Genomic DNA, 12,684 nt, shown 5'->3' on the forward strand with positions numbered 1-12,684 from the left:
AACAAAAAATACAATTCTAGTATCAATTGTATTTATTTATGTAGTTACTTTTACAGATGCTCATTATTTCTTCATGTGAATTCATGTGCTTCTTTGCATCTCTCATAGTTTTATGTAGCAAACTGGGTATTTTAAGCAATATAATATGACAATTCTGGAAATCAGATTTTTACCACTCCCTAGGGTTTGTCATTGTTGTTTTGTTTGCTTGTTGATTCTTCTGAACTAATTCTATAAAGACTGTATTCTATGTTGAGTGTGGGACTGAAGTCTTTGTTTGCTTAATTCAGTGGCTGGTCAGTTAATAATCAGACAGAGATTTCCTTAAATGCCTGGAACCAACAGTCCCCAGCCTTTTATAAGGGGCCCTGCCCATGTGTGTTGGACACACTTTCAATACTGGGTCAGAGATCTCACAGCTCTTCCTTGGCAGCTCTTCCTTGGCCTTTACTTCTGGTTTGAGCAGAGCCTCAAAGTCAGCTTGAGATGAGACTTTAGGGCCTTTCAGTCTTTCCTGACTGTGGTGTGAACGCAGCCCTGAGTATGCACACAGCCCTATCAGACACATGCCCTTCTAGATTCTGAGGAGTCTGATAGGGCTTGTCATAGCGCTTATGCACATCTCATTCCTCAATTTTTTCTGGAAGCTTTCAGTTAGTTTGTTGTTTTCTCTACTGTTGTCCACCACTTCAGGCAGCTGTAAGTTAACCAATTACCTTTAATTTTTTTCAACAAGTGCTTCTGAGGAAAAGGCTTTTCACTCTAAGTCCAGCCAAATAAAGACAACTTTGTAACTGAGAACTTGTACTGAAGGACCAGACAGGCCAAATAATGAAAATTTTCTGGGAATGAGGCTTTGAAGAAGCTTCAACCCCATTCCGCCATGTCTGGAGACTGCTAAATTACTGGTTTTCATTGGGAATAAGACTATTGGGGAACTGGAAAGGGTGAATTAAAACACCACAAAGTTCACTGTTCTCATGAAGATTTAGCCAGTTTTCTTCTGAATACATGCTTCCTGAGATGTTACAAGCTTTTGGTTAATTTCCTGGGTTTTTAAAATAATTAATTCTAATTCTGCGAAAAATGCCATTGGTAATTTGATAGGGATTGCACTGAATCTGTAGATTGCTTTGGGTAGTGTAGCCATTTTCACAATATTGATTCTTCCTATCCAAGAACATGGCAAATCTCTCCATCTGTTTGTGTTGTCTTTGATTTCTTTCATCAGTATCTTTAGTTTTCTGAGTACAGGTCGTTTTCCTCTTTAGGTAGGTTTATTTCTAGGTATTTTATTCTTTTTGTTGCAATGGTAAATGGAACTGTTTCCTTAATTTCTCTTTCTGACTTTTCATTTTAAGTGTATAGGAATGCAAGAGATTTCTGTGCATTAATTTTGTATCCTGCAACTTTACCAAATTCACTGATGAGCTCTACTAGTTTTGTGGTGGCATCTTTATGATTTTCTATGTACAATATCATGTCATCTGCAAACAGTGACAGTTTTACTTCTTCTTTTACAATTTGGATTCCTTTTATTTCTTTTTCTTCTCTGCCATGACTAGGACTTCCAAAACTATGCTGAATAAGAGTGGTGAGAGTGGACATCCTTGTCTTGTTCCTGATCTTACAGGAAATGCTTTCAGTTTTTCACCATTGAGAATGATGCTTGCTACAGGTTTGTCACATACGACCTTTATTATGTTGAGGTAGGTTCCCTCTATGCCCACTTTCTGGAGAGCTTTTGTCATAAATGGGTGTTGAATTTTGTCAAAAGCTTTTTCTGCATCTATTGAGATGATCATATGGTTTTTATTATTCAATTTGTTAGTGTGGTGTGTCACGCTGATTGACTTGCGTATACTGAACAATACTTGCATCCCTGGGATAAATCCCACTTGATCATGATGTATGATCTTTTTAATATGTTGTTGGATTCTGTTTGCTAGTATTTTGTTGAGGATTTTTGTGTCTATGTTCATCAGTGATATTGGTCTGTAATTTTCTTTTTTTCCTATCAAATTACCAATGGCATTTTTCACAAAATTAGAACAAAAAAATTTTACAATTTGTATGGAAACACAAAAGACTCCAAATAGCCAAAGCAATCTTAAGAAAGAAAAATGGAGCCGGAGGAATCAGGCTCCCTGACTTCAGGTTATACTGCAAAGCTACAGTCATCAAGACACTATGGTTGATGGCACAAAAGAAGAAATATAAATCAATGGAACAGGAGAGAAAGCCCAGAGATAAATCCACGCACCTATGGTAACCTAATCTATAACAAAGGAGGGAAGGATATACAATGGAGAAAAGACAATCTCTTCAATAAGTGGTGCTGGGAAAACTGGAGAGCTACATGTAAAAGAATGAAATTAGAACACTCCCTAACACCATACACAAAAATAAACTCAAAATGGATTAAAGACCTAAATGTAAGGCCAGACACTATAAAGCTCCTAGAGGAAAACATAGGCAGAACACCGTTTGACATAAATCACAGCAAGATCTTTTTTGACCCACCGCCTCGAGTAATGAAAATAAAAACAAAAATAAATGGGACCTAATTAAACTTAAAAGCTTTTGCACAGCAAAGGGAACCATAAACAAGAGGAAAAGATAATCCTCAGAATGCGAGAAAATATTTGCAAATGAAGCAACTGACAAGGGATTAAATCTCCAAAATATACAAACAGTTCATGCAGCTCCGTATAAAAAAAAACAAACAACCCAATTAAAAAATGGGCAGAAGACCTAAATAGACATTTCTCCAAAGAAGACATACAGATGGCCAACAAACACATGAAAAGATGCTCAACATCACTAATTATTAGAGAAATACAAATCAAAACTACAATGAGATATCACCTCACACCAGTCAGAATGGCCATCACCAAAAAATCTACAAACAATAAATGCTGGAGAGGGTGTGGAGAAAAGGGAACCCTCTTGCACTGTTGGTGGGAATGTAAATTGGTACAGCCACTATGGAGAACAGTATGGAGGTTTCTTAAAAAACTAAAAATAGAACTACCATATGACCCAACAATCCCACTCCTGGGCATATACCCGGAGAAAACAATAATTCAAAAGATACATGGCACCCCAATGTTCACTGCAGCAATATTTACAATAGCCAGGATATGGAAGCAACCTAAATATCCATCAACAGAGGAATGGATAAAGATGTGGTACATATACAATGGAATATTACTCAGCCATAAAAAGGAACGAAATTGGGTCATGTGTAGAGACGTGGATGGACCTAGAGACTGTCATACAGAGTGAATTAAGTCAGAAAAACAAATATCATATATTAATGCATATATGTGGAATCTAGAAAAATGGTATAGATGAACTTATTTGCAAAGCAGAAATAGAGACACGGACATAGAGAACAAACATATGGATACCAAGGGGGGAAGGGAGGTGGGAGGGATTGGGAGATTGGGATTGACATATATACACTACTATTTATAAAATAGATAACTAATGAGAACAGACTGTATAGCACAGGGAACTCTACTCAGTGCTCTGTGGTGACCTAAACGGGAAGGAAATCCGAGGAAGAGGGGATACACGTATATGTGTGGCCGATTCACTTTGCTGTAGAGCAGAAACTAACACAACATTGTAAAGCAACTATACTCCAATAAAAGATTTTTAAAAATTAATTCTGATAAATTTTGCCAGTTTTGTCACTGATTTCATGGAGTGAAGAATTTTCAGAGGTTTAAATTTTTATTTTTGCTGATGTCATTGTGGCAAAATGACTTTGGAATTCTACCTTGCATTACTCTCTGAAATTTATTATGTTTCTATCCTAGGAGCTTACCATTTTACCCTTAGTTATGTCATAGTTCAAGAGTGTTCACAGCAGCACTGATCAAAAGAGCAAAAACCTGGAAACAACTATACTGTCCAACAGAAGAATGAATAAACAAATTATGATGTACAAGGAAAACAAATAAATCACAGCTATGTAAATAGGATAAATCCTCATAACATGATTTTAAGTTGGGGGAGAGAAATCTGAGGAATAACACACTCAATAAGATTCCATTTTTTATAAAGATCTACAACATATGGTTAACACTATTAAAGGGCAAGGAATAATTTAAAAATTACAACAGATTAATAATTACTCCTGGGTCAAAAGATAGGAATGAGATAAGTACTGAAAGAACTTTAATAGTGTTAGCACAGTACTATTTCTTTAGTTGGATGAAGGGCTCACATCCAACCATATTATTATGATTTGTAAGTTATTAATGTAACTCATTTTTTTGTCTGTATTAAATGTTTTAGAGTAATAAAAAGGAAAGAATCTAGACTATTTTAAAAAGATAGCTTTAACCCCTTTTTTCTTACATATTTGTGCTACCTCTACAAGAAATTCCTTATAAAGTATTGAAAGAGAAGAGAGGATTGTGACACTTACAGGCTTTTCCATTTATTAAACTGTGTGCAGGATCGTAAAAAGTTACTTGATGTCTCTGAGCTGCTATCCTATTGGTGGTACTTACTTTTGGTGGACGTTGTGAGAATAATGACAAATTACATGTAAACTGCCCAACCTATAGTAGATACTTAATGAATGGCAGGTATTATTAGCAACACGGTATCACAATATCCATTCAAACAGTAAAGAAATCCATACATTTTTCAGATAATCAGGTGGGAATTTTCTTGACAAAAATTTCCAGACAACTAAAGCAATTTTTACTTTTTTATGAAATTACAGCATTGCCAAAATAGCATCAAAGGGCATTCTTACAGTAAAACTGGATAACTGTTGAATCATTTTTTTCCAGATATATTGAGGCATAACTGACAAATAAAAATTATATACTTTAAGGTGTACAACATGATATTTGGCACCATTTTTTGAATGAAATATTGAATATTTATAACTTGAAAAATGCTCATCTTTTAAAGATATTTCTATTTCTAGACATACTTCCTTAAATGACCTTTAGAACAATAAAACCATTTTGAGATAACTATTCTTCCAATTATAGTTTCCAATACAACAAACATGTCAGCATTTCCAGAATATTTATATTCCCTAGTTCTAGATTCTGAGAAATAGCCAACTTGGGTATTTGTAGGTTTGAGAAATTTCCACTTGCATGGGTTTTTTAAAGTATCTTATTAAAAACCTGGAAAACTTGGAAGTCCCCATAATTTCCACTGAACTCCACTGAGCATATCCATGCTGTGCAAAAAATACACCCACTTACTGCTGTAGTTTGCTGCACACGCTCAGTTTAAGCATCAACATGAGACCCACTCCCTGTGCCTGGATTATACCCCTAATTCCTTTAGCCCATTAGTATCTGCAGGTGAAGAAAGGACAGAACCTGTCAAAAGTTAGGGGAACAATCATGATCAAGCTCAATATCAAGGAAAAATTCCAGGTAATGAAATTTGCCTTTGGCATTTTCCTTGTTTGGGCGCCCTTCTTATCTCCTAGGTCCCCATCCCCTACGAGTTTGGTGACCTCTCTCCAGCTATCTCGAACCTCTCAGTTCAGCACCCCATCCAGGCCCACCCTATTTGAAATAAAGCTCTTAATTCTTCTCTGATTTCCAAGCAAAATGAGTGCAGACTCACAAAATGCAGTCTTTCAATACGTCAATGTTGTTTCAAGTTATAGATTTACTGGGAGAAAGAGGTAGAACATGTGAGAACTGAATGTAGATGCAGAAAATGATCAACAAAACACTAAAGTTTTCTTTGTTCACATCTCTTAACAGAGGATAACTTACCAGTGTCCTCAAATAAGCTTCCCTATTTTCTTCCTAGATCTGAATGAAGTGACTCCACAGCCGTGAGTGTTAATGCTCCTGGCCAGCAGGTGTACCTGCCCAGTCTTACTGGAGTCTGGAACAGGTAGACACTGAGTAACATTTTTGGTTAGCTAGAGGTCCCTGAACATGGCTACCTACTGCAATTCTTGGCTATCTACAGTGGTATTCCCATAGGCCTCATCAAATTATTAGCAACAAAAGGATTCAGTCTCTGGGTCTGTCAGCACTAGTCCGTTTGTTATGATCCTGCCTGTCTTGGACTTTTACTTTGGGCTAACAATCAGAAAGATAAACCAGCTACACTGCCTGGAATATTCAGCAAAGGAAGGTGAAATCAGTTGTGGAATATCTACTATTGGGTATGTCATGGTGTATATAACTGATAACCAGATCCACGTCTCATTTGCAAATAGCTCAGAATGTCAAAACCAGGTACAACCTTCAACATTATCAATTCTACCCTACTGATTTTGTGGAACGAGATACTGAGGCCTAGAGATATTAAGTGATTTGCCACAAGTGACACAGCATTTAAGTGGCAGAGCGTGGATCAATGTTTCTTGATTTTTATGCTGGCTCTTTTTCCCTATTCTTCTCTTTTTTAATCATACTTGCTGATTTCTCAACCAAGGGGAGGAAAAGCATTTGTATGAATCCTTGATCGTAACATAAACAGCCAATGCTAGTTAGTACAGCTGGTGGTCAGCATGTCCATACTATGTATTGTTGACACTCTGTTTGTAGTTGGCTATTTTAAATGACTACCTCCTAAAAAATATAATTAGGTTTTTGTTCAACACTCTTCACACATACATTTGGCAATTCTGCACTCTGTGAGGTTAACAGCAATGATGATTTTGAGTGTAATATGTGGGCATTCTACTTGAGAAGGTTTCAGAATTACTGATTAAACTTCAACAAAATCAAAACAATTAGAAACTGTGAAATGCTAACAATCATTTTTGTTTTTTATTAAGTGGGTCTGTGCCAGCATAATCTTTTAAAAATTATAATATTGTGGCCTGGCTGTTGTCTGTCATTTGAATTCTTTTGAAAATAAGACTCTCAAATACTTCTTTAAAAATGTCAATTGATTCTAGTGCTACAAGTGACATATTCAAACAAGAAGAATTATTCCTCAAGTGCTACTGGGAGAGAGCCAAAACCTCTCCATAAGGCTGATTCCTTTCTTCTTTTCAATAGCTTGTTATCAAAGGTAAAGACTGAATATTAAGCACCACATTAATGGCCTAAGAAATCTCCTGAGATGAGCAATTAATATCCTAATGCTGATCATGTCAACTTAACATGAGGCGCATATATATATATATATTTTTTTTTTTTTAAATATAGCCCACCTTATCATAATGCTATTTCTGTCGGTTTTGACTTAAAGAGTTAGAGCAAAGACTTCTGGGGCAGACAATGCATTGTAAAGTGCACATTCCTACCCTGCATTTTTAATCACAAGTGAAATAGTCAGGTGTAATTGAATAAAAATTCATTAGGCATAAAGAAAAATAATCCTAATTAGATTTTATTTTAGATGAACAAAACTCACAGTGCCTATATTGTTGGTTACAATATATTTCCCCTAAGCCCCACAACTGCTAAAAATACCAAATCAATCACTGCCCAGATTTCATTATGAAGTGTGTGAACCAGTGCATTAAAAAGCTATGTTAGCACCAACAAAGTTTATTGGGGCAACTGCATTCAAGATGCACATGGTATACCTTTAAATAGCACTGTTAAAATACCAAATAAAATGTCAACGTCTGTCAGGTCTCTGGCTTTTATAAATTGTTTAGACTGGGAAACGTTGGGGTTTGGACATTGTTCTTTTCACATGATGTAGAAAAGAAGAGACCGTAGAAAGAAAAGAACAATAAAGCGTAGTTCATTTCTGAAGTTCTTTCATGGAAAAACATACTCTGGATCATTACCCTTCTAGTCAACAATTTCCTTCTTCCTCCCAATCCTTCCCATCTGATATTTACCTTTCTCCCCACCCCCAACCCCTTCTCTCTGGGTGGTATTCTGAGCTTATACACAGTACTCAGTAATCATATGTTTTATGTCGCTTCAAAAGAGAATCCCAGGAGGGCATGACTGGTATGTATATACTGGGTATTTTTAACCTGGACCATAGCTTTACTCACCATTTCTATGCTCTTAAAAATACACCAGAGTGCCCTAACCGCAGAGTTTCCCCAAGGAGAGGAAGGCCCTGGGAGCACGATCAGCTACTACCTACCTACACACTAGTTATTATCACACCTTAGTGGCCATCTCTTTGCCCTCTTCCCTCCGCCCCTTTCCTTTTATTACCACACCACACTCCCCACAATTCCCAAACAACAACATCTCTGTTTCAGCGTCTCCTCTGGATTTCCCACACTTAATGCAATCCAGACCTCACCTTCAGCTCTCCTGAGGCCACTTTGGAAGCCAGCTCGATGACACAGCCAACAGCCATGCGTGCAGCACCGGACGAGTGCAGCTCATTCCAAATGGTGTCACTGTCCACCTGAGCAAACAGTGAGCAGAGCCCGCAGAAGAGAGAGGGAGAGAAGGAGAAGGAGTAGATGAAAGAGGGAGGGGGGAGGAAGGTTCAGGAGAGGGGAGAGAGAGAGAAAGCAAATTTGTGAGGAAGGGCTGGCACAGTAACAGCCTATGTACAATAACATTAGTCTTCCGTCTTGGCCAGCTGAAAAGGCCTTCTGCACACGGCTTTGCTTATACTTTTTCTCTACACTGACTTTTCCAATGGAAACACATTCCTGCCATGCCTCACTGCCGTTCCCTGTTTAGATTTCTCATTACAAACAGCATTACATAGGCCAGATCTGGCGTAGCTACAGGCTTGCTAGAAACCAGGCCCCAGTAGTAGATAGAGTGAAAGCTAAGAGCACTCAGCTATACATAAAAATCGGATTTGCAAGTGCTAGAGGGGGAAAATTCAAATACCTTTCTGGCTGCAGGTTTACGGGTAGCCAAAAACAATTATTAGGCAGGTAGCAGTAGCAGTCAGTGAGGAGGAAGGAGCAACCGCAGTTCAGGTTCTCCAACTAAATGGAGGGAGTATGTGGTCCTCACACTTAAAATATTCTCAACACTCAACTGCAAGGAGAGATTTGACTTTCAAAGTAGAAGCTTAACATTTAGTACAGTTTGGCAGCTAGACTTAGTGCAAACTAGTATTATTAAAATTAGATAGGCCATTAAAATATATGGCTGCTCCTATACTAGAGAACATTATTATCAAAACAAAGCATGAACCAATATTTTGGATTTACCTTTATAAAATGCTGTTTACTCTTTTTTGTGGACGCACTAAGAGAACATTTACAACAAGGACAAGAAAAGTGCAATAGTAGTGGTTTATAATTGTCATATATGTTACATATTTTTAATGTATAAATATGTCATAATATAAAAAAATAACAGTATCAAGCTGTAGAAGTCTCTTATTTTAGGACACAGTTGGAGCACTGGGAAATGCAATAAAGAAATTTGTGACTGTGCAAATATCAAGACTTCTCAAATGGCTCAAAGAAGGGAACTCTGACACAAAATACAGAATTTTTTTAAAAAGAAGAACTAAATTGAAGAGGCCTAATGACAGGGAACAAACACAATAAATAATAACTCATTCACAATGCACTAAGCAGTTTCCTAAGCATTTTCACATGCTTTTTCTCATGACAGCCTTAACAACTTAAATTCTGTTAAGAACAATGAGTAAATACATAATAAATGAGAACACTAAATAAATAAATAGAATATTAAGATTCTCTCAACAACAGCAAAGTGGTAAAGAGAGAAGATTCTGGAATTAAACTGTCCAGGTGAAATTATGACTTCACCACTAAAAGGTGAATGACAATGGGCAATCAATTAATTAACAACTCTGTGCTTTCTCTTACCAATGAAATAGCAGCTTTTTAAAGTGCCATCTGCATATGAGGTTGGGGAGGATTAAATGAGTACGTGATATGCAACTGTTAGCTACTAGTATTTCAGCTATTACACTCATTTTTGTAATGCCTAACACATAGTTGAGGCCTAATAAGTGGTTATTGAATGAACATACTGTGGCTTAGAGAGGCTACCCAGCAGGTCTGAGGACCCTCACACAGAGCTCTGACCCTGACAACACATGCCTTTCTACCATACTCCTGAAATAACACTTACTTTCTAAGAACATTCAGCCTATGTCATAGTCAACACCATCATGGTCAACACTATCAACTAAAAAGTAAAGGAATCATCAAATGAACCTTAGAACCTAATCATTTACCCTCTAAATTGAGAGTTTTATTTTTTTACTAAACCACTGTAAGTAGTTATTTGAGCTTCATGAGGATACAGCCTTCAGGAAAATGGTTGTTCAAGCTAAAAAATAAAAAACATTTACATTGTGTTGGATACTTTTAAACCAATTTTCAACCATTACATAGCTACAGGTGCCATAGAAAGTCCTCATTCTTCAGATTTAAAATTATTGGGGGTGCAAGCAAACATAAAACAAATCAATAAACCCCAAAAGAAAACTAGAAGCTGGTTCTTTGAGAAGAAAAACAAAATTGATAAACCATTAGACAGACTCATCAAGAAAAGAAGGGAGAGAACTCAAATCAATAAAATTAGAAATGCTAACGGAGAAGTTACAACTGACATCACAGAAATACAAAGCATCATAAGGCACTACTACAAACAACTATACACCAATAAAATGGACAACCTAGAAGAAACGTACAAATTCTTAGAAAGGTACAACCTTCCAAGACTGAACCAGGAAGAAATAGACAATATGAAAAGACCAATCACGAGTACTGAAATTGAAACTATGATTTTAAAACTTCCAATAAACAGAAGTCCAGAACCAGATGACTTCACAGGAGAAGTCTATCAAACATTTAGAGAAGAGTTAACACCTATCCTCCTGACACTCTTCCAAAAAAATTGCAGAGGAAAGAACACTGCCAACCTCATTCTACGAGGCCACCATCACCTGGATACCAAAACCATACAAAGATATCATAAAAAAAAAACTACAGGCCAATATCACTGATGAACATAGATGTAAAAATCCTCAACAAATTACTAGCAAACAGAATCCAACAACACATTAAAAGGATAATAAACCACGATCAAGTGGGATTTATCGCAGGGATGCAAGGATTCTTCCATATATGCAAATCAATCAATGTGATACACCACATTAACAAACTGAAGAATAAAAACAATATGGTCATCTCAACAGATGCAAAAAAAGCTTTTGACAAAATTCAACACCCATTTATGATAAAAACTCTCCAGAAAGTGGGATTAGAGGGAACCTACCTCAACATAATAAAGGCCATATACAACAAACCCACAGCAAATAACATTCTCAATAGTGAAAAACTGAAAGCATTTCCTCTAAGACCAGGAATAAGACAAGGATATCCACTCTCACCACTATTACTCAACATAGATTTGGAAGTCCTAGCTATGGCACAGAGAAGAAGAAGAAATAAAAGGAATCCAAATTGGAAAAGAAGAAGTAAAACTGTCACTGTTTGCAGATGACATGATACTATACATAGAAAATCCTAAAGATGTTGCCAGAAAACTACTAGAGCTCATCAATGAATCTGGTAAAGTTGCAGGATACAAAATTAATACACAAAAATCTCTTGCATTCCTACACACTAACAATGAAAGATCAGAAAGAGAAAACAAGGAAACAATCCCAGTTACCATTACATCAAAGAGAATAAAATACCTAGGAATAAACCTATCTAAGGAGAAAGAAGACCTGTACTCAGTAAACTATAAGACACTGATGAAAGAAATAAAAGATGACACAGACAGATGGAAAGATATACCATATTCTTGGATTGGAAGAATCAATATTGTCAAAATGACTAAACTACTCAAATCAATCTACAGATTCAATGTAATCCCTATCAAATTACCAATGGCATTTTCCCCAGAATTGGAACAAAAAATTTTACAATTTGTATGGAAACACAAAAGACCCTGAATAGCTAAAGCAATCTTGAGAAAGAAAAATGAAGCTGGAGGCATCAGGCTCCCTGACTTCAGGCTATACTACAAAGCTATGGTCATCAAAACTGTTTGGTACTGGCACAAAACAGAAATATAGATCAGTGGAACAGGATAGAAAGCCCAGAGATAAACCCACACACCTATGGTCACCTAATCTATGACAAAGGAGGCAAGACTATACAATAGAGAAAAGACAATCTCTTCAGTAAGTGGTGCTGGGAAAACTGGACAGTGACATGTAAAAGAATGAAATCAGAACACTCCCTAACACCATATACAAAAATAAACTCAAAATGGATTAATGACCTAAATGTAAGGCCAGACACTATAATACTCCTAGAGGAAAACATAGGCAGAACAGTGTTTCACATAAATTTCAGCAAGATCTCTTTTGATCCACCCCCAGAAGTAATGAAAATAAAAATAAACAAATGGGATCTAAAAACTTAAAAACTTTTGCACAGCAAAGTAAACCATAAACAAAACAAAAAGATAGTCCTCAGAATGGAAGAAAATATTTGCAAATGAAGTGACAGACAAGGGATTAATCTCCAAAATATACAAACAGCTCATGCAGCTCAATATCAAAAAAAAACAACAACAAACAACCCAATCAAAAAATGGGTGTAAGGTCTAAATAGACATTTCTCCAAAGAAGACAGACAGATGGCCAAGAGGCAAATAAAATGATGCTCAACATCACTAATTATTAGAGAAATGCAAATCAAAACTGCAGTGAGGTATCACCTCACACCGGTCAGAAAAAGAAATAAAAGGAATCCAAATTGGAGAAAAAGAAGTAAAGCTGTCA

At 36.5% G+C, this 12,684-nt stretch overlaps 1 protein-coding gene across 1 annotated transcript in view; it reads right to left on the reverse strand.

Annotated features, from left to right (window-relative positions):
* Positions 1 to 12,684, reverse strand: part of HDAC9 (histone deacetylase 9) — a 999,956-nt gene that overhangs the window by 243,224 nt on the left and 744,048 nt on the right. The window contains exon 18 of the mRNA XM_082398347.1: positions 8,236 to 8,343. Within this exon, the coding sequence (XP_082254473.1) occupies positions 8,236 to 8,343 (108 nt within the window). The remainder of the gene's footprint in view (positions 1 to 8,235; positions 8,344 to 12,684) is intronic.

The sequence above is a fragment of the Balaenoptera borealis genome (genome assembly GCF_965194805.1).
Source record: "Balaenoptera borealis genome assembly, chromosome: 7".
Classification (NCBI taxonomy): Eukaryota; Metazoa; Chordata; class Mammalia; order Artiodactyla; family Balaenopteridae; genus Balaenoptera; species Balaenoptera borealis.